Genomic DNA, 23,431 nt, shown 5'->3' with positions numbered 1-23,431 from the left:
AGAATAACGTTTGCCTATAAAAAATGGATAAAGGTCCCTAAAAGTGAAAAGGACGAGCGGGAAAGGTCAAAGAGAAAATAATCTCATGGATGATGCTGCAAAATGTTTTAAGTTAATAGCAACAACAAGTGAATATAGATGACACTACCACGCAAAATGCTGTTAGTGTTAGCATGCTTAGCTGCAGTGATAACATTACTAGTCCACCGCCAAAAGAAGAGGATGAGGAAAGAGTGTGGACAGATAAGAAGGCTGGTTCCAGTGGAGAGCAGGGGCAAGAAGAGGCCTGAAAGGTGCTACTGCTAACAGGTGATAGCAGTTTAGCTCACTTTGTGACAGTGTTAACAGCTGAGCTCCAGACCTGACTCTCTCTGTTAAGGCATGCCAGTGCAGCTTTCTAACTTTAATATATTGAGGAGGATTACGGCTACAGAAAAAAGATATTCTTATGGCTTTGGACGCTGATGGAATAATCAACAATGTAAATGAATGCTTCAGTTCATGGTTGCGCCACTGAGACGCAGCTGAGAAACGAGTCTGCACTGAAAGATAAAATGCGTGTGGTTTGCGTGTGAATGTGTATGAAAAACTGAGGCGTCAGACACTGTTTAGACATTCAGTGGTTTCCATGTGTACCTGCTATTTTGGTTCATGTATGTGTAAAAGGGCTGAGTGAAGGTGAATATGTTGCAGAGGGTGTGGTGATTATTAAATACTCCCTCAGCCAGTCACATAACCATCTGGCACTTATTTATCAACTTATCAGTCCCACTGCCTTCAAATGCTGCAGGGATTTAATGAACTGAAGGAGAAGCTTTTCATACAGTATGAAGCAGCTGTGGACAGCAGATATTGTAACAGTCACCCTAACCTATTCACAGATCAATGCAGACTGATTTACACACTGTTGTGCTTTAACCTCATTAGCTAAATGTTATCTGTTGTCGCAGCACATCTGCAGCAAGTAATTAGTTAGATCCTGTTGATATGCATTACATATACATGTGGCTCTGAGACATGTTTTCAGCACAATATCTGGGACCACATCAGAAAGACAAGAACTGTCTCTGTGCTACTGTCTGCACATCTCCTATCTGTGCACCTTGTGCTGGTCACCAAAATACCACACAGATGCACAATGTTGGTTTCAAGGTCAGGAAAATACCAAATAGTTGGAGTGCTGCTTGCACTGATTGTTGTGCCTCCATGAAAATACAGCCCTATAGGTTGCAGGAATGATGCTTGTCACTGTCAGTGAATGAACATTTAAATAGTGTTGGTAGCATGAAATCCTAACTGTTAAGCCTGATGTGTGAATTGCGTCAGATCAGCTTCCCACAATGTGGGATGATTGACTATAAATAGCGCTGACATTTCCAGATTATAAGAGGAAAGCTTTTGTGCAGTGTGAAAATTAAGTTTTGGCTATTTGGTTTCATGATGATGGTATTGCATTTTGTCACAGACTACACTCATAAGATTATATTAGTTTTATTTGTGAAGTTACGGATTTGAGCACAAGTGTGCTAAGAACTGGGTTGCTCAATTCTAATTAAAATGAATAGTGCGCCTCTTTTGGTGCCAACTTTTTTCTTTATTCATTACATTATTTCATGAAACCCTGTAAGTTCACCTGTTGTGCGGGTGTCAACTTGATATCTATTCCTTAGCCTACATATGATATAAGTAGGCTGATATTGCTTCATTCAACTCCTACAGTAATTGGATATGTTGGGGAAAAATTGGGCCGGACCAGACGAAAATTGCCAAGGCCAAATTGTTCTCCTTGTCCGACTCTGGTTTACACGATTGAATGATAAAATTTGCCAAAATGGAAATTGATAAAAAAAACAAGAAATGTAGATTAGTTTGGGTGTTGAAATTGGATTATTGTGGCTGGTATTAAGCAGATGAAACAAAATATCAGGTGTTTGGCTTGTCTTTCGAGGAAGTGGGAGTAGTTTGAGAACAAAGGATCCAGACTGTTGTTGGACGGTCTGGTGTGTGACCACGCACCCAGGCTGGCCAAAATGGGAAGGCTGAAGCCAAGAGGTGGTTTACCAGGCCCGATCAAGATCCACCTGCCCTCAGTCTGAGATAAAGTTGTGTTATTGGGATGGAAGCAGAAACTAAAGGATGATGATTGATACAGCAAACTGTATATTCGGTGCAAAATCAGATACAGAGAGACTATTGGATTTAAACTTTGATAGTATCTGAAGGTTGGGGAAAGATTTTATTAGAACGGGAAACGGGCGCATTATGAAATGGGATGAGGATCATCTCCGCTGGGGTTCGGATTACAGAAGATGAACGGTTTCTCTGGCCAATTAGGAGTCTATTACTCGCGCAAACTGGAATATTAATGTAATATGAATATGAAGAATATGAGAATATGAAGCAATCTGCCAATTCTGCTGAAAAAATATCTTAATTTTTTATAATATTAGTCATATTTAAAAATTGACATTTGGCTGTTTTATAATGGCCAGGATGTAAAGTAGGCAATGCTATTAAGGTATAAAACATACTTTCCCCCCCTTTTTTTTGTTACCTGGAAGACAGAATCATATATTGTTTTGTTCACACTAATGGCAGAAAATGATAAAAAACATTGTTATCAAATGGCATTTATTAAAGAAACAAGATGGAACCATACTGTATGTTTGATCAACGCAGGTTGGTATTGTGTTATTGTATGTGGGAGGACTACGCTAATTTGCCTAATTGACTAGAACATTTTTCTCCATCAAGGGTCATCAGTGGGGTCACTCCCAGTAACATATTTGAATTAATGTGATTGTTCAATGCTGTTTCAGGCATTTTAGTTGATGTGGAACATATCTTGAAATGCAAGGCACTTTTGAGAAATTTGATTCCTTGATTCTCATAATTTGCATACATTTACAAACATAAAAACTCATAGTAGATTTTCTGAGATGAATACACATCCTATAAACGGTGTAATGGAATTGGATTTTCCATGATATGTATGAGGCTGCATGTTTATTATTGAAATGCAGAGGTAACTACAGATTTAAGTATTAATCTGCACAGTGTGATTTACTGCATGCTGTTCCAAAAGAGCAAGATAAATAGGATTTAAATTGTTAAAAAGGCAAAAGACACTGATGCAGAAAATAAGTAGTTGATTAACATTATGTCACTTTGTGTTTATTCTGTAAAGTTCAGGTTTTATCTTAATTATTGTGAAATGTTTTAGTTCCATGCTCTAAAAAGGTCATGAGTCTGGTATTGTTTATTCTCCCTGCTAAAAGAATGCTATCTACATATTGCTTAAAAGAGACACTTGACACTTTTGGTGGATTTGTTGGAAAGTGTCACCTTTTATCATCAGCAATAGCCATCCTTGAAAATAGCCCACACATAATTGCACTGCACATGTTTTGTCTTATCACCACCTTTCAAAATGTCTCTTTTTTTGGTGCCACAATAATTGGAGCCCATGTTGCAAAGTGTTTTCTGAATGAGGTGCTTTCTCCAAATTGTGTGACTGCACCATATACATAATCATATATCTATTGTTCTTTTGTCAGTTGTTGTTGCTCTACTGTGTTTGTCTCAGGGTTATTATAGTTTTAACATTTTCATTAGTTTTGGTTTGCTTTTTTATTTCAGTTTAGTTTTAGTTGTGTTGTGATTAAGTAGTTTTAGTTCAGTTTTTATAATGAGGAATTGACTAGTTTTGGTTTAGTTTTTATTTAGTTTTAGTCTTAGTTTTAGTTTTTCAGGTATTATAAGGAAAGCATTGATTAGCAGAAGCTGAAAAGGATGAAATAATGCCTGACATTGAGGTAAAATGTGCTGTGTTTGTGGTTTCCCTACTGGTACTACTCCGTTATTTCAAGAAGTCAAACTGAACAGAGAAAACGAAATGAAAAACGAAAACTAAGCTGATTTTATTTGCAATTCAGCTTAGTTTTAGTTAGCTTTGCATTGTTCATTGTAGTTTTTATTTAGTTTTCGTTTTTTACATAACACTCTTTTTTCAAGGAATCTATTATAAATACATTGATTACAAATTAGATAGTATTAGTTACCATGTCATTTCAAATTTTGAAATGACATGGGAATACCAAAAAGACAGAAAACCACAATAAACATAAAGCAATATCCATTTTCAAGGCAGACACTGTAATTATGATACAAATTTTCTTGTGTGCTGAAGATATTTTTACAATACTAGTTTTTCTTAGGATTATGTTACCAATAGTTCAGTGACCCGAATCAATGGCCAGATATAAAGCCTGACTGGACTCCTACCTATGTAAGTAATGCAAGTAATAATGTAATGCAAGTACAGTAGCTCAAGCTGCAGACAAATGTTTTTCATCAGCCTCCACACTGTCAGGAAGTGGGGAGAGTGGAAGAAAGGGACAAGGGAGGAGGCAAATTCGGAAAATGCTTAATTGAAAATGGCGTACAGAGTAGAGAAGCAAAGCGTTGTCAGACAGGACTAAATAAGTAACACAGGGAGTCTATAAACCCAAAATAACTACTCTCCAAAACACTCCTATCACTTTTCACAGATGCTTTTTTACTCTTTCAAGTCATGTCCAGGTTTTCATCAGCAAATTACATGTCAAGATGCAAGTCTTTTAAGTTTCTGAGCACTGACCCACATCCGTTATGAAAAACACGTGGCACCAGTTACATGGCAGTTCCACATGTTTTTTCTTCAAAGCTGTGTTAAAAGTGTTTTGCACAGCTCAGACCAAGTCCCTTCTATGTATTTTAATTGAACTTTTATGAAATCACAAAGGGTTGTGCTACAATAAAAGCAACTGAGCACACATGTTCAAGACTTTCTTAAAACAATAGTTAGGAACACAAATAACAATAAAATTAGTTTTTTGCTTGCTGTAATCATTCCTCTTGTTTATACTGACCTTTGGAAGATATCCTCCAAATGTGCTTACAATGATGGGGGATTAAGATGATAGATGCTATTGTCATTGCATGTTAAACACAGTGAAACCTAGTATGGCAACAATCCACTTATCAGCATATGTAAATATATAAAACATTAATAATCATATAATAACAGTCATAATCATAAAGGCATGCATCATATGAGGCTTCAGCCTTCTGAGTCAGTCAAATAAAGTGGATATCTTCCACCTTGTTTTTGTTTTTTTAATCTCTCTTTGTGTCTTTACAGACAATATTGGAAGGATTGTAACAAAAAGAGGGAATCTGGCACTCAAAAGACTGTAGTTTCAGAAATGTTTTAATGGATTTGAGTAATTTGGACAGCCTGATATTAGCTTCAAATACACTTTTAAATACACTTTTAAATGCACAGAAGGAAGGCTGTGGATTTTGTCCCGTATCACTGACATTTTAAGTGCATTATGAAGGGATCTCTTTAATGGCCAGTATGGACAAGAAGAATGATTACTGGGCACCTAACTCTGGTTTTAAGATTTTAAAAACTGAACTTATCCTTTCAGGTAGTACCTTGTGGACAATAGAATTCTCTGTGTACTGTAAAGACTCACTTTATTCTATTGATTTTCTCTGCTCCTTGGTCAGCAGTCAAAAAATAAAAATACACAAGATTTGTGAAATGCAGGTCTACCAGATGCTTTCTTTATTACTGATGCCCTTAGTATTTCTATGAGTCAAATTGTAATCATAACAAAACACTCAAGTCATGCCATGTCCAGATCAGGTGGATACACAGTATATGTAAACAGCAAATATCACTGACTGCACCACAGAACTTTTTTCTTCACGTTTTATGTCAGTTCTCGCAAAGTCAAAGATCAACTTCCTTCTATTTGATTAGACATACTTTGTTCTGAAAGATGCACCTCATCTTTTATAGCTTATTTCAGTGTAATATATAATTACATGCAGCCAAAGAAGTCTAACAGTCTAACACCACTAAAGTTTGATTTCAGGGATAATGAAGGCTCTTGTCCCCCTAAAGCCCACAAATGTTTCAAATGTTGTTAGCTTGAAGACATTTCACACATTACTAACAAATAGAGGGACAACTCCATCCCAACAAATCACACCAGACAAAATAACAAAATATGTGCACTGTATGCACTTTTTTATGAATAATAACACAATGAGATGAATCATTTAAAAAGTGTAGACAAAATAGGAAATATTTGATTTTACCCAACATAAAATTACCATTTTAAAAAAGCAGCTTCTTCATACTTCAAAATATATTTTTGTAGCCTAAAGATATCTTAAAACATCTTCTATAAGATCTATACGATTGCACTTTCTGTGATAAGTAGTCTTATCATCCTTATATTTGTTTCTTCCGTGGCTCATGTGATATTGTGTTTAAAAAGTCAGTAACTTTCGTTGTTAACAGATGTTCCATTGTGTCTATAATGTGAATTCTCTTTGAGATTTTACCCCTCATGTTGTGTTCAACACCTTTTCTAAGTATTGTATTGACACAATTGTTTATAAAGTGTAACAAAACATAGATTATGATTTTTTTTTGTCTTAAAACCTAAAAACAACTCCATTTCTAAAGTTTATAAGTGCTACACATTTATTGTTTACAAGGTCAGTGCATCTATTGTATGTATGTAATTTCCTTGAGATATTTGAGATATTTTCTTGCAGATAAAACCTGACAAATGTCCTTGGTCAAAATGTTTTGCCCAAACATGGAGAGAATACTATAGTGGCTTTTCAGGTGCCTGACACCAAAATACAAAAGGTTGGGAGGAAAAATTTGTTTTTTGCCCGATAGAGATGTATAATTACAGTGAGCATTAATTTCTATGCCTCTACATTGTGTCTGTTTTATACGGCTTGTGTTTATTTATTAATATAATGCATTGATTAAGTTGGGTGCAGTATTCTATTGAAGACGCCATCTGCTTGGAACACAGAGTAAGAGTAATTAAAACAAGCTTGCGGCTTAATAGAATTCAGCAAAAAACAAAAACAATTTGTGAGCCACTCTCCTTTATGGTTTGTATACCTTAGCCAATTACAATTCATCCTTGACAGCATTCAGTAGAAGTGCACAGTCTGATGAACCAGACCTGATAATACCCATGCTAATTCATACAAACAGGACAGCACTAAAAGTGGGGATGCCTACAAACATATAGTATGTGCATACAAACAACATTCACTCTTATAAATATCCACAGCTGATTAGAATATACATACAAATCTTCCATTGGGCTTTTACCAATACTTGTGTGAATATTTATAAACTTAACAATGCAGACATTCTTAATTATGCTGTAATGCAGACACAAAATTAATTTAATTAGCCTTTGTTTTTGTTCATAAAGTAAGAACTAAATGTGTTGGCTGACTACATGTTAAATGCTCAACAAAATAAAATACTATTCATCTCACAATTTAATGCAAATCAATGAAGTTCAATTTCTATAAACGCTTGCCATAGTGATTGCCAATCTATACTTCCTATTAATATCTTCCTCATGCAGAAAATGAAGGAGATGCACATAAGGAAAATAAATATTTAAATAAACAGTACTGGAGATTGATGTCAGGTGGTACACTGATGGATTTTGTTGGAGCTTGGACAGCCTGAGCTTGTCACATGAATTCCACACTGCCCTGTGGATTTTTTTCAGTAGGCTGCACCCAGTCGGCTTGTAACAGAAACAGGCTACTCACTCAAACACTCGTTGGCGGAGTCCCCAGTGGCCCTGGCCCAGGGTCTGTCCTGGTAAAAGGGGTGACATTTCTGGCAGTCAGCTCCTACTGTGTGATGTTGGCAGACACAGACCAGGCCGCCATGTTCCCCCTCAATACACTCGCTGGCATGACCATTACACTTGCATCTAAAGGGAAACATAAACAGATGGTTATGTAGAAGATTCAAGTACAAAATCTATACACAAACACACACACTCTCTCTCTGTTTCTCCTCACTGACTCAAGTCTTCTCATGTTTTTTAACAATTTATTTAATGAATGTTTCTCAAACACAGAGCAGTCTACAAGAGAAAACAAAGAATTGAAATATCAAAGATAACAAAAACAAAAAAAACTTCTAACCCTAAAAGCCATCCCAAAACACAAAAATGATTTTAATAATTTGATTTTTTAAAAGCTACATAGAGATATGGGGGAGGATCTGCACTTTCCCATAACAAAGCAATACATTTATTTCCAGCAATCACGGACAGTTTGATAAACCGCACTTTTTTCTTTTGGCAAGACAGATGTCAGATACAGGTATGTCATCTAGTAAGGCTAGTTTAGCAAATCCAGTAATCTCTCTAAGAATCTCCAATATTGAACCCCAATAATGGTTTAATTTATTCCATTTCCATATCATGTGAATAGTGTTGCCAGTCTCTGTTTTACATCTAGTGTAAAGATCGGAAATTGATTAATTTATCCTATGGAGACTTTCTGGAGTAAAATAGGTTCTGTGGATAATATTGAATGCCTTCTCACATAGAGATTCCCATTCACTGTCTTCAAATGTACAGTCCAGGTCTGGCTCCCATTTGGTCTTAGGGATTAGGGGTTTAGTCTCTGTGAACGCTGTTGTATGTTAAAGACAAAATGTCAATTGGGAGGGGCTTTAGGGGAATGGGATTTCCTCCCTGAAATGTACTGTATGTACTATACAGTGTCTTACCTGTAAACATTTGAAGAAATGAATAGTTGGGAGGTGGAAGACTATACGTAACTGTTCAGAGGACATAGCTATGCTATTATCATAAAGGTCCCCAAATTCCCTGATTGTGCCATATCTTGGTTATGCCATCTCTAAGTACATTTCGTGAAGCAGGATTGGTGTGAAAGGGAGTCTTACTGTGAAGTGCAGCGACACTAGTAAGATGTGTCTAAATGGCAAACCTTATTCTGGATGTGTGTTTCATAAATGGATTATCAGTGCCATTCTTCAGAGTATGGTATGACTGGATTAAAGGAATGTCGGCCAGAGGCACAGCTGATGTGTGGCACTGCTTTATTTGTTTCCATGCAAGGGAGTTAACTAACCATATCTGCCAGAGTCAAATTGCCCTGGACTGAGCGTTCCAGGGATGCATCTTAAAATCAGGGTGCTTCAATCCTTCACATCGAGCGACATTGTAAAGGGTTTTAATTCTAGGAACCTTCCTACTCCAGATGAATGTATGTATCATCCATGCAGTTTCTTGGTGAAATTCATATATGGAGAGGGTTTGAAATAAGTACATAATTTTAATACAGGCAACTCACACAGTCAAAAAAACAACTGCATCCATCTATCCAGGTCCTTGTCCATCATTTTAAGCAGTGAGTTATGATTTAGTGAGAATATTGTATGTGTTGTTTATTAGGAATCCTTAAACCTAAATATTTTATGAATTGAGTGTTCTACCAAAAGAGAAAATTGTTCATTAACATCTTTTCAGCTAGAGAGTTGAGTGGCATGCCCACACTTTTTTGTACCTTAACTGTATACACATAAATCACATTATACTTTGAGAAGAGGTCCAAGAGGGCAGGCATGGATGACTCTAAGTTGGTAATAAACAAAATCATGTCATCTGCATACAATGCGATGATATGGTTCCCACCCCCAACTTTGAACCTAAAGATAGAATTATGTGATGTTACTGCAACGGCTAGGAGTTCAGTTGCCAATGCGAAAAGTAAAGGATAGGGGGAGAGGTGCTGAAATATTGGCATTTGTCTGTATTCTGGCAGTAGGGTTAAGATACTTAAGATGCTTTTTTGCAATCAGCTGATCTAACATTGCCTTTGATTGTGACCAAGCATGTTGCTTTTCAAGATCTTTAATGCCCAACAAATAGTTTAATTTGGATTGATATTGTTTCTTTGTCTGAGGAAGAGTAACTAATAATGATACCATTTATATGAGCTTTTAGGGCCTCCCAAACAACAGATGGAGAAGCAGATTTTTTTTTGGTTGTGAGAAACAAGCTGCCCATTAATTCATTTGATAAAATCACTACCATAGACAAAATGGCAGAAAAACCTCCAACTTTAGGTGTTGTGTGAAAATCCTTTATACCTATTTGGAAATAAAACAAGGAGCAAGGTCTGAGTGTGTCTTGGCTAAATATTCAAAGAAATATTTAGCCAAGACTGATTTTTTTGCTACATAAATAAATAAGGTGTCAATCGCAGAGTAGATGTTGTGCATATGCAAGTAGAAGCTATATTTATGTTGACACTTTTCTCCCTCCTGCCATACATTGAGTACGGTCTTTTTTGAGGGCCTTAGTAGCTGAGGTTAAAGGTTTAGGCGTGAAGGAGGTTCTGTCCATAAAATCACCACCAAATATAAGCTCTAAGGGGTCAAGATACCTTAAGAAAGAGGTTGTCTTCTTAGTTTGGTCTGGTCCATAGATGTTAAGCATAGTGAACAGTTGGTCTCTAATGTACCCCCTGATTAAAACATGTCAGCTTGTTCTGATTGGAAGGGAATCCCTTTTCTTACCAAAATAACCAAACCCTTGCAAGAGAGGTAAATTAGGAATCAAATATTTGACCATGTCACTGTTTCCCCAGCTTGCAATGCTCTGTATCAGTTAAACAAAACTCTTGTAGATAAACCTCAATTTAATGCCTTCTAAGGAAGCATAGAACTAACCCTAACCCTAACCCTGGTTCAGTCCATTGGTGTTCCAGCTCAGAAACTGTATATGTTATGGCTACACCCATGTAGTTGATGTGACTGATTACAGTTAGTAGATTACAATAACAAAATTCACTGTGGTTTATGTGTTATCTCTACATCATGAGAAGTAATAACATTTGAGGTGGGGGAAAAAAAATTGATTCTTAGATGCCTAGCAATGCTGACGTGGATGATTCTGCATTGATCCGCAAAAGTCAAAAATCAATTTTCACAATGTTAGTTAATAATTGGATGTGAATGTAGTGTGCACATGCTAGAGTTCATCCTCACAAAAGACAGTGGTTACAAGCATTTTTTCATATAACGACTAAATTAAATTTTCAAGATGAACTTTAAGTATATTGTGAACTCTCTATGCCATCACTTAGAGACTAATATTAGCTGAGCTGAGCATTGAACTCCAGCAGTAACAAACAACACTGGCTGACCTACACACACTGCATCATTAAACAACGTAACTTAAACCAAATCTGAGTTGAAGAAAATAACTGTGCTCAGTCTGTTTCACCTCAACTACCCTGCACCCCCTCAGCATCTTGTTTAGACGCATCTTGGCCTCCCTGTTTCCAGTGTAGACACGTTAATGCTCACTGTAAATGGAGTAGAACGCAGAGGAAGAGGGACAGTGAGAAGGTATTTCCACCGTAAGGAGTTGTCACTTTTTATTATCTTTCAAGGGCATAAACGTGGCCTGAGATGATTCAGCTGTGGACTCATAGCTAATACATTCACACTTCTTATCTGCAACAAGCATATTTCTCTATGAGTATTAGTATGTTTATTAAATGTTTATGTAAATGTATGCCTATATTTACTTACAACCATTTCTTTGTGTGCAAACCATCTTCAGATAAGTGTATATTTTATAATTTTCAGCCACAAAAGTAGGTAAGTCAGTAATCCCTAGATAAACATATGATTTATTATATCCATTTTCACAACAACATAGTTAATAAATGCTAATTTCCTTTTCCTCTGCATGTGGAAAGCCTATAATTTCCTCTGAAACATGCAAACACTGGAGGTGGCAGCTACGCCTTCCTGTGTGTACTATTTCCTGGCAGAGTCGCTCAGTTCTGTCAAGTGGCTGTGATAGGGGACAGGGACTTGTCGCTGAGTGGCAGGCTCTGTCAAATTTAGCCAGCTGTCCCGGATCCAGACGTATGCTTGCCTGAGGCTCAGGCGCAGTTATTTCTGTTGTTGCTGCGACAACAACTTAGTAACTCTAAGTGCCTCCAATCGACATATCAGATTTTCATGTTAAAGTATACTTGAGCTTCTGAGTGACAATTCTAACTGCATATTTTACTTTATGAAGGACATGACCCAGACTTTACAGGCTGCATATGTGCAGTTCAAAAAGTGATGTGCAATATGTTGAGAGCCCGCAGGTTGTATTCGTATGACATGATACATAACCAGTATTTTTTATATTAGTTTACGTTAAGTCAGCTTTTTCATTTGCACATGTATCAGCATAAAACCAACAAAACAGAAATAAACTAAATGTGACAGAAAACTTCACATATGTGGATCGTAGCCACCACATTTATGTTTGTTTTTGATGCAGTCCACCATGTGTTGATATGTTGTATTAAATGACGCCATTTTTACAGCATCTGTACCGGCCAACTTGGTGAGGTGTCGCACTGAGGTGTAGAGGCATGTGTAGTCGTACATAAACCATTGGTAGCAAGGCTAACATGTTGTCATGTGGGTCTCTCCCTCAGGTGTTGTGGCATTGCTGGGTAATTTGTCATGCCGCTGCAGTGATCTTAAGTGTTTATGACAGGTGTCAGATCAAGTTTATATTTTTTCTGAAGGCTTCATCTCAACTACTTAATCGTCCACTTCTATCTGCAGTGCCAAGATGCAGCCTGGTCTTTGGCGCCATGTCCTCTCTCATTACTGTGAGTAATAAACCAAAAGAACTGGAAGGAGGATGGAGGATTATATGGGTTAATTCTCATCAGATGGCAACAGCAAGGTGTTTATTTTTTTTAAATTTAAGTGTCTTGCAAACAGCTGATGGGATAAGGTGTTGATTGATTGTCTTGCTTTGTACACATACATTACAGTATATGTTACAACACCATGCATCCTAACATTTAAGTTCATATACAACTAATTTGCGTCATTAAATGTATTTTAAAGGAGAGGCAATGCTGCCCAGATGTTTTCATCAACAAAAGAGGGTAACTTTGTTTGGAATGTATCTGTAACCTGTTCATTGCAAATACAAAGCGTTCATACTGAGTCTATTTGGAAAAGATTGTGGTATTGGTTTAACACTGAAAATGTCAACGCTGACTTGAAGCACCAGATCAGACTCACTGTAATGATAAATATTAAATCAAATGTGCAATCTTTCTTTAACCTTTCCTTAACCCTAACCCCATGAACTCTGGATTCTGGTGTTAAAATCTATGCTTTATGCCCAACCATCCACTCCTGCTGTACCTCATCTAGGGTATTGGTAAGGCATATATAGGAATGGATTTTGTTGAAAATATATATGATTTTGCAATATTCTTGACACAGTTGAAGCTGTAAATTCAAAATTGTTTGAGCAAAAATAAGAGCATTACATTAAGTTTTTTGGCTGAACCGGAGAGTCCTGTGTCAAAGTTCAAGGTTAAACTCGACAGTAATCAGAAACAACATCTGCTATGCAGGGTGACTTGTCCTAAAGAGCAGATTTTCAGGTGTCTCTTACCTGCCACCCACAGAGAAATCCGAGATGGCGTAAAAGTACGAGCGCAACACTTTAGTGTCCTTGAAGACCTCGTCTCCAAAGGTGTTAAGCTTGTCCAAAGAGATGAGCAGGTCTGTGGCTGTCACCCATTCCTGGAAAAGGACAAAAAAAGATGGTGACAAAACAGAGGAACAACAAGGTGAGTGGGATGTTATAAAACTCCTTTTGATGTCACCCACTTTAAAAAGTGGACTGAAAGGGAACTGGAGGGGGGCAGTGTGTTGGCTGCTGTTGCTCTTGGCAGAACAAGGAAGCAGACAGGAAGTGAGAAAGAGAAAAACTGGGCTTTAGTTGAGAGGGGCAAGTAGAGCGAGGATATGTTAGACAGCAAAAGTTGACGGAGCAAAAAGAAAAGAAGCTGGAATGCAGGGTTTGGAGACTGGCATGATGGTATAACAGAGAGTTGGACTGGCCTTTGGGAGCACCGGGAGAAATCTCAGTGGGCTGGTCACTATATTGGCCGCTTGGGCACTACGTGTGCTGCTTGAGAAGCCCATTATACAAAAACAAGAGTGAGTGTGTCGCTTGAGCAGTGAGTTATACAAAAACAAGAGAAAATTAAATTTGTTGTCGGCCCAGCAGAAGCACCACCCCATTTCCATGAGCCGGGTCGATCTGTGTGAGAAAAACCCTGTCTGACCCTAGTGTAATTGCAGGGGATAGAGCAAATGTAATAGGGAGATAATGAGTATGGCATAGAAAATTGAGTTAATGTCAGAAAGAGGGGTGAAAAAAGAAAGGGATTAATGGAGACAAAAGCCAAAATATGAAAAAAAACATGAGAAAAGAGGCAACAACTGAAGCACTACTCCAGTATAATGGATGGCACTTGGCAGAGCTCCCAACCCTGATATGATTTAAGCTCTGTTTGAGCCCACCGCAAAAGGTAAAGACGAAGCAAGAGCGGGAGAAGAAAGTGAAGAGGGATAACACAAACAGAGGAAAAGCAAACGGGAAGTGCAATAGTGGGGTGGAAGATAAAAGGGAGGCCAGGTAAAAGGAGAACAAATGACATGAGGAATCTCTTACCCATGAACAGAACCAACTTTAAAACAAATAGCTTGAGAGAAACTTTCTATCTGTTTCTTGGCTGGTTTGGGACTCTGTGGCAGTCCTGAGAAAAGCCTGTAATGCTGTACGTTTTGAAGGTTCTCCCAAGAGGAGTCTTTTGAAGTGTGGCAATGGGAGAGACGGAGATGGGAGCGGATGGGCCTCAGACTAAAACATGTGCCATCAGTTCATTCATTCATGATTTTTGCGCTGCAGTTTGTCTTTGTTGTGTTTAACCCCATCATAACTGATATAAGATAAGGCCACACATGGTTTTGCCTATTTGACCTGTTAAATCACCAGTGGTGCAGGAAGTACTGAATTTGTTTTTTTTCTTAACTAAAAGCAGCAGTAACTCACTGTAACAGGTAGAAGTATTGTATTGAAAATGTGAAATAAAACTTAAGTAAAAGTGAGTACTATTAACAAAATATACTTCAGCTCAAGTGTAAAAGTACTCAATGCAGGAAATGGTACCTTTAAGTGTTACAGTATTATATAATATTATATATATTATTATTTATGCATTCATGTGGATGTGGAGCAAATTTTAATTTCATATACTGTTGAGTTGTTTATTTAATGACAATGGGTTGTGTTAGAGGCTCATCATATGCTTTATGTGCATATTTTTAATTTGTTAAAAACAAATGTAGTGGGGTAATAAGTACAATATTACTCTCTAAAATGTAGTAGAGTAGAAGTATAAAGTTGCATAAAACTGGAAATACTCAAATAGACCTCAAAGATTTACTTAAGTACAGTACTTGAGTATATGTACTGAGATACATAAAACCACCTCAAATTGCTTGTACTTTCTTACTGATATTTTTTTAAGAACATTTCCTACCTTCCAAGGCAGTCATTGTTTTCAGGTCACTATGTAGTGAAAGTCAACTCACAGAGATATAAAACGTTCTTGTGACAGACAATCCATCACAGTGAACGATTCGTCTGGTTTATGTTCTTAATGTGAAATTGCAGTTGAAAGCAGGGACCGTTGTTAAAGCAAAATAACACATTAAAGCTCCACTGTTCAAAATGTGAGAGCTGGCTGCTATTTTGACTTGCTCTCTTATTGCTTTGCTCATTGGCAAAAATAAGCAAACATGAATATTGTGAGAAAGGCACACATATTTAGTTGTTTCTATCATTAAAAAGACCTTGTATTAGAGCATACTGTAGCTAAAAACAACAATAAAGAAACATTTCAGTCCCTGCTCATACTTTAACTTCTTTATCATGTAATAATAACATGTAAAGCAATCCGATTAATGGATTATGAATCTCAAGCAAGTTTTAACTGTAGAGAAAGGAACAGAAAACAGTGTAGCTCTCTGGAAGTTGTAAATTCAGTCTAAAAAAAGAATGCATAAGCAATTGTAAAAGGTGCCCAGTTTCACAATGCATGTGTTAATGTTCACACTAAACCAAGTTGTTACCAGTAATTATGTTAATGTAACATTACTGAATGTTTCCCCCCCCCCTATCAGTAACTATCTAGAAATATTATTGAATTACATTTAACCCTATTATTGCATTTAATAGTAATAATAAAGAAGAAAATATAAGCATGAATGCTTTAAACTCAGGGGTAAAGTTAGCTGGTTAGCTAGCCAGCACAGTTGATAATTCAACCTAGAGAAAGCTCAAAAGCATGCAGCTACTGTTTTTACTTACAATATTCAGCTCTTGACTCTTTTTGCATCTATTACATATCGTCTACAGCCCATGGATGTATTATAAGAACTCATACATACATCCATGCCACAGCCATACAACTAAGCTGTTCTACAAGCTCTGCTGCTACTACATAGTGCTTTCTAGTTGAAAAGACTTGAATAGAGAGTGGGAGAATGTGTGTAGCAGGTAGAGTTACATGCAAATGAATACATACAAAAAAGCAACTTCTGTTTATATTATGTTGATTTGGCTAATTAAAAAACACTTTCAAATTAAAACTTAATTTTGAAAGCCATCCGATTTAAGATATTTGAGGAGGCAAATTGAATGGCAACATTGCAATTGATTGTAGATGAAAAAGTATTAAAACAACTGTTATAGTCACTTTGTTCTCAATACATCATATCAGAATCTGATATATAATTCCTAATGAATATTATACAAAATTAACATTTTCATTCTTTAGCTCCATTATAAAACAGTACAGTTGCCTTTTGTTAAGCAAGTGAAGAAAAATTCTTAATTTTAATTATTATATAAAAGATGACACCATTGAGGCCTCTGAGGCTCTTTTCACAGATACCAAATGTGATTTCTCTCCAACTCAAATAGCTTTATCGCAGCAGTAAAAGTTTTGAACTAAGTTAGCTTTAAGAGAACTGTTTCTTTTGGGCTTTCTTGTTTCTGTCAGTGTGACCACCATCCTCCTCTTTCAAAGGAGAGAGGGTCTTGTGGTTCGGACCACCTGCGTGGCCCATTCCTGCAGTTCCAAGGGACATACTGGTGGGGCATCAAGAGGTCAGCCCTTTATTCGAACATCTGGTGTGAATAGGCTACACATGTGTTCCTGATTGGTTTAACTCTTGCATGGATGGTGTCAGTATGATCCGGCTGTAGTGCCACCTGTGGGTTAACTATGTCAGTAAAGCATAATATGAAGATTATCCAGGGAGTTCTGTGTACTCAGTGTTTGTCTAGGAATATCTCATTAATGAGTCTTTTTAGGAAGAGGGGTTTGGTAGCTCATTTTCAGTAAGATTCTGACTGTTCTGCAGTCCCAATTCATCCCACCTAAAGTATTCTTACCTGAAATGCCTTCTCACTTTACCTTATAGCCCGCCTCTTTATTTTCCTTTCTCTCCCTCTGCCAGCCTTATCTGGGCACTCTCCTAGCTGGAGTGCACTTCAGGATTTCCAGACTGTCCTATGCCTTAGCAGACAGCTGAGGACTATAGAGCTGCTATTTTGTAGTAACCATAACTACAGTGTTGCAGAATTGAGTGCAGTTGGCTGCTGTGCTTCTGTTCCGGCCTTTGCTTATCGACTTTGCCCCAGCTTGACACGGCTCCACTGGCTAATGGGGTTTGGACGGCACTAAATGACCCCGATGCACTGCAGTTGCAAGGGGAAACGTGTTCATTCTTCATTTTGTTTTACACTACCAGTACATGACAAGATTTTCTATCTGCCGTTTAAAAGAGGACCTGTGGAGTGTGAGATGGGAAACATAGCTGCAAGGTAACAAATTAAGTCAAAATGAGGGGCATTGAGGTAAAGGAAGCAGAGAAGGAGGAGATAAAGGAAATTATGCTTTAACTTTCCAAGACTGGTCAGAACAAAGCAAGAGAGTGCACGAATAGGTGAGGAGGGATGATTCCTCGAGAGCAAAGTGCTTATAAAATGTCTCCATATCCATCTTTTACCAGAATGCTTATCAACCTCGTCATGCATGCTGTACATGTTTGTTATGCCTAGTTTACTATTTCATGCCTATTCACCTGGTTATCTCCTCTAATATTATGGAACAAGCCCACTGCCTAAGGCCCCTATCATGAAAATATATGTCCAATGCACAAACAATGATGTTCAATAAGTAAAGTAATTACATATAGGCCACAATAAAGAAAACAGATAGCAGTCTGACACAACAGCAGTGCTGTGGAAAGCAGAGGTGGAAGATAGTGTGGTAGACTTAAATTGGACCTTATAGTAACTGTATAGCAGGTGATGCTTAATATGGTTGAAGAAGACTAATTATATGTACAACTTAGTTCAAGGCTATCAGAAAGTAGCATCAAAACATTGTCCTGATTAAATTCTGGCTTGGGGAAAGTGTGCAGGTGTTACTTTGTTCATTATTGTTTACCATGGTTACCATTCTAGTTTATTGTGTTCATATGCTAATATTAGCTAATTAGTACTGAAGTCAAACATACAGCTGGTATTTGGCGTCTTTGGTTTTCCAGTTATTTGGTCATACTGGACAAAAAGCAAATTTTACTTGATGATGGCACTGAATAAAAAGTCAACAGACCACCAAAGTCAGTAGAATTCATCCTCTGGGGACAATGAATGTCTATACAAAATATGTTTGCAGTCTGTCTAATAGTTTTTGATGCAGTGGCCAAAAAATAGGCCACATTTTTTGACAAAGCGTGGGCGTCTCAAGCAGTGAAAATGTGCACTTGAACCGGTGAACTTCTATTTACAATTACAAGGCATTGCAGCTTTTTAGCTAACTGAACAAGTGAGGGTGCTGTCTGTGTACAGACTTTGTAACAAAAACAAAAAGGCTATGAGCAACAGGCGAACAAAACACGAACATTTAGCCAAGCTTTAATTTTCAGTAAGTCAACAATTTCCTGAACATTTTGTTGTGACAGTGTGTGACCAACTTTAACTCAGCTACCTAGCATCTGAGCATGAATGACAAACTAGCATCGTATGTGTGTATGTATGTGTGCCCTATGTGAGAATCTGCCTGGTTTTAAAGTAACAGTAAAAACGTGGGATGGGGATTCATTGATTTGGACATTTTCTCAATAACTAAGAGGAATGGATTTGATAATGAAGCACTGACACAGCGCTCTGAAAACAGCACTGAGTGGATAGACTGATGCACTGATTATCGACATGGTAAAAGTGGGGGAGTCTAAACTAATCATTTTAAAAAGTAGGTGGGACGTGTCCTACCCCCATACATTATAATGTCTGTGACGTCCATGTGACAAAGTACAAAATAACAGATCGATTTGTCAATAATGTAAATCATTTTATGAACAAAATGAACAACAAATTCTGAGTTCTGATGAGATTCATGTTGCAAAAAAAAAATTAGGAAATAGTAAATTGTTGAACACAGAGTGGCCGGTGTCATTAAACTAGCAGTATGCAACAGTTTGAATGAGAATTTGTGTATCTGTTATTAGTTTGTCCATCAGTTTATTATTTTGCTGTTGTTGTTTTATGGATGCTAGCTCTGTCTATGCATAACTTACTAGAGACATAACCTTTATTACATACTTTTTCTTTTTTATGTGATTAAATCTTGAGTGAAATTCAGTTTTTCAATTACTAACACAGAAAGGCCGTAACGTACATGGCCTGCCCTTTTGTTAAATTAATAAATAAATGATTAGCACAAACCAGTGATAATTAATGTTAAAATGCACACAATTCCTGTCTCTTCTAATGAGGGCCATGCTGGACACTGGTACTGCATTGTCATCGTTTATAACACTCAGCTCTCATGCTTTAACACACACATACACTTCAAGAAACTTCCCATGAAAATCACAGTAATTAACTGGCGATAGATAAAAAAATTAAATAAAATAAATGCATTGTTAGCGTTTCAAAATTCGTATCATTTATCACAGAGTACAAAACCATTATCATATGGAAGAGTTATTAGTTATGCTTGATAGAACAGTGCTAATTGTGTAGGAAAAAGCAGACATAGTTCCAAATATCACTTACTACACTGAAAGGAAGCAGTTTCTTAGGGTTAATTAGTAGTCAGCCCATTACTTATTATTTGTGCAAACTGCAGCAAAAGCTTAATTAACTTTGATTCTCACTCCCTTGGAATCTGGGTTCACAATGCTACAATGATGCTGACTTAGGGATAGGCAAAGGTGTCGAGTGTGGCAATGAGCCAATTCTTTGCTTAAGACAATAATGGTCTAATGATTCAATGAGGCGGTGCACACACACATATGCAGTATATGTGGACATGTATTATGCCACCCGCAGCTAAGTTTTTTGACGATATCAAACACCATTTTGGAGGACATCTCTGCTTAGGGGCTGATCACCTTTACCCTAACCTCTAAAAATGATCTTGTCTCTTTTCCCCCTGTCTGTCTCCACCTCTTTCTCTCCTCCCCTTCTCCCGTCTCCTCTGTCTGCTCCAGTGTGTTTCCTTGAACTCTGAAGCCTCTGGCTGCAGACAGTGACAGGAAAGAGAGCAGTGTCCTTCATTCCAAAGTTAATAACTTTTTAATTTAATTGCATGAGTTCACTGTGCCCTCAATATGTATTTTTCCCCCTCTACTCAATGTCATTCAATGCTGGAGCTCCAATTTGCCACACAGCTTTCTAGAGAGAGAGAGAGAGAGAGGATGGACCGGTGGCAGGGGAGACGACAAACCGTTTTAATGGATGACTGAACAAATTAAATTTGAATTCATACAGCAGCTTTCATCTTATGCGTGATTATTGAAAAAAAAGAGAGCTTTACAAACTTGACAACAGGGCCCCCTTTGAAGTAAGCCATTACTTTAGAGAAAACATCTAAATGCTGTGTTACAAGGTGATTAGTTTTTTCCAAATATTTCATATTGCAATGAAAAGACAACACATTATATCACTGGTATAACAAAAATGATATTAATGCAGATGACATTTAAACATGACACAAAAACATATATGCATTAAAGTATCATCAGTTGTCTTTTTTTCAATGTAGATTTGCTTTGACCTCTCAAAATGACAGGAAGATGTATTTTAGAAGCAGCAGATGAAGTGTGTGAAGTCTCTATATTGAAACTATGTGCTCCTCAGACTGAGGCACAAGCGGCAAATCTGCAAAAGGATTAAAATGCTAATAAAACAGGCAGAATGCAATTCCTGTTTTAAGCCTCATGAAATATGCATGTATCTGTATGAGCCGGCACACTGACATGCCATTGCGGGGAACAGGGATCATTTTATGCTCTGTTGACAATCTGTATGTAAAAAGTGTGGGTTTAACCTCTGACACAAATGCCCAATCTTTATCCCCGTGCATTAAAAGCCAATTGACAATTTTGATTTCTAGGAATAAAGATTTTTGTCCACTGAAACATAACACATCAGAGAAATGCATTTTACATATAGCCCCAGTGTACTATCCTGATTTAATGTACCATAAATAGAACAACACATCAAGACTTATTAATCAAAACTGTTGTTAGATAGAAAATGCATCCATTTTATATGTTCTTGGAAGCATTTACTGGTTTACATTCTTGTGGTCTAATAACACAAGATTGATAAAATACGACAGACTGTGTCCCCTTTTGTACCCTAGGATTTGACTCTTCCACAGTAGCTGTTTCACTGCTCATTTCTATAGAAATGCAATATTCTTACAAACAGTTCTGGAAAAAACTGGGCAGTAAGTGCTTGGGGCATTTATGCTGATTGCATCAACTTTATGAAAACCACATTCTGCCTGAATGTCTTTCACAAAATCAGGGACTGAGGCTTGTTTTATAGGATATGTTTTCATAGAAGCTAATCACTGATTACAATCACAACACTAGAATTCTGTCTGCTTCTGTTCCGCTTGAGCAGGGGCTCCTCAGGGTTTGTATTCTGAGAAATGAAAGTTTTCACACCCAGTCAACTAACTGCAGGGTATTGTAGAGTGCTCTCCAGTTATTTTACCTGTGTAAGACACAGGAAAAGGTCGACTCATAACACCGACAATGTGAGGTCTTCACATGTCTCACTGAAAGTGGAAAAGACTCATAAAAGAAGCTAAAAATAAATTACCCCTACCCTCCAGTTATTACCCTTATCCCATATTAGACATTAAAAAACCTACCAACCAGCCAATATCACATATGGCAACATAATCATATTCACACAGACAAGGTTTGACTTAATGAAGAGGCAGAGAAAGATGAAATACTTCTTCAGGGAACATGATTGCTGCCAATGTGCTATTTTGCAAGGTTGCCAGACCCATCTAGGGCTGACAACAGATATTTGAACCTTAACATAATGTGAGGATTCAATAGAAGCTGTTGAGACTTTGACATGATTGGAATTTGATGTGTGTTTTTAGTTGGGTATCCAAAACTACATTTCACATGAAGATATTTGATGCTGAAGCTTTTTCTTTTACTTTTGATACTCTCAACACAAAATCTTACTTGGGAAACTACAAATTTGGCTTCAGCTCAATGAATTGGTATTAATTATATCTACAAGGAAGGAATCAGTAGGTTCACATTCAAAATGTCTTGTCCAGATTTTCCTCAAGAAGTTACGGCATGCCACAGGGAGGTGTACTTGGACCCTTACTATTCTGCATAGATATGGATGACCGTCTAACACAGCTGACAAAGTGCAGAATCATGTGTATGCAGATGATACAGTTCTTTACGACTCTGCGGAAATACAGAGATCCATCACAGAGGATGGGGAAAGGGCAGCCTGTGGGTTAGAGTTAAACTATCTCTAAACATTCAAAATCCATACTATTTGGGCTTTTCTGAAAAACATTCAAGAACCAGAAAGTCCTTGACAGTTAGCAATGGAGAGTTTTTGTCTCTCCCAAGACGTTATTCCTGTCTCCTACAGCGTCCATTACAATTACATGCAAATGGAAAATTATGCAAATTAGGCGATGATGTCATTTAGCGGCGTTTAGCGACTTTTAGGACAGCCAATAGCTACTTTCCTTACTGAGGAGTTGGCAACACTGCACATACCTAAGTGTGACGCTGGATCTTGGCTTACAGTGGAACCTGCATAAAGATCAACGTAATCAAAAATCAGGTGTAGGCGCAATAAGAGCAGTGGGGCCCACATCTCCAGAAAAAAACAGAAAGCTGCATTCCACAGAGAAACAAAGTGCAGTCTTTTAAACATTAACTAAATTCTGAACACTAGTAAACCTAATCAACAGACTTTACCAAATGTTGATTGTGTACTGTTGTGCAGTATTGAAACTGTGTTGAGTATCCAGGTGAAACATATCCAACTCACCTATTCACTATTCACACTACAGAAGAAAATAAGTGTTTAAGTGTGATATGTGTAAGGGGTTGCATACAAATACCTTTTACATCGTGCATGTAATCAGGTCTCTTCCCTCCTTTAGCGATAAATAGCGCTGTTGTGGGAATGATATTTTTGAGAGCTGCTCTCTAGCCCACCCCTTTTGTATTGAGTTGCCTATTTTCCTTGTTTTTCTAGTATTGGTGGCTCAAGCGGGAAACAGTATGTCACCATTAAAGAAG

The 23,431-nt window shown here is 37.4% G+C and overlaps 1 protein-coding gene across 1 annotated transcript in view; it reads right to left on the bottom strand.

Moving 5' to 3' along the window:
- lamc3 (laminin, gamma 3) overlaps positions 1–23,431 on the bottom strand; it is a 111,333-nt gene that overhangs the window by 73,134 nt on the left and 14,768 nt on the right. Inside the window, exons 3-4 of the mRNA XM_062434478.1 lie at positions 13,365–13,495; positions 7,657–7,823 (exon numbers count right to left, since the gene is read on the bottom strand). Coding sequence (XP_062290462.1) covers positions 7,657–7,823; positions 13,365–13,495 — 298 coding nt within the window. The remainder of the gene's footprint in view (positions 1–7,656; positions 7,824–13,364; positions 13,496–23,431) is intronic.

The sequence above is a fragment of the Scomber scombrus genome, chromosome 15 (genome assembly GCF_963691925.1).
Source record: "Scomber scombrus chromosome 15, fScoSco1.1, whole genome shotgun sequence".
NCBI classification, from domain to species: Eukaryota; Metazoa; Chordata; class Actinopteri; order Scombriformes; family Scombridae; genus Scomber; species Scomber scombrus.
This window is presented reverse-complemented; position numbering and strand designations above follow the sequence as displayed.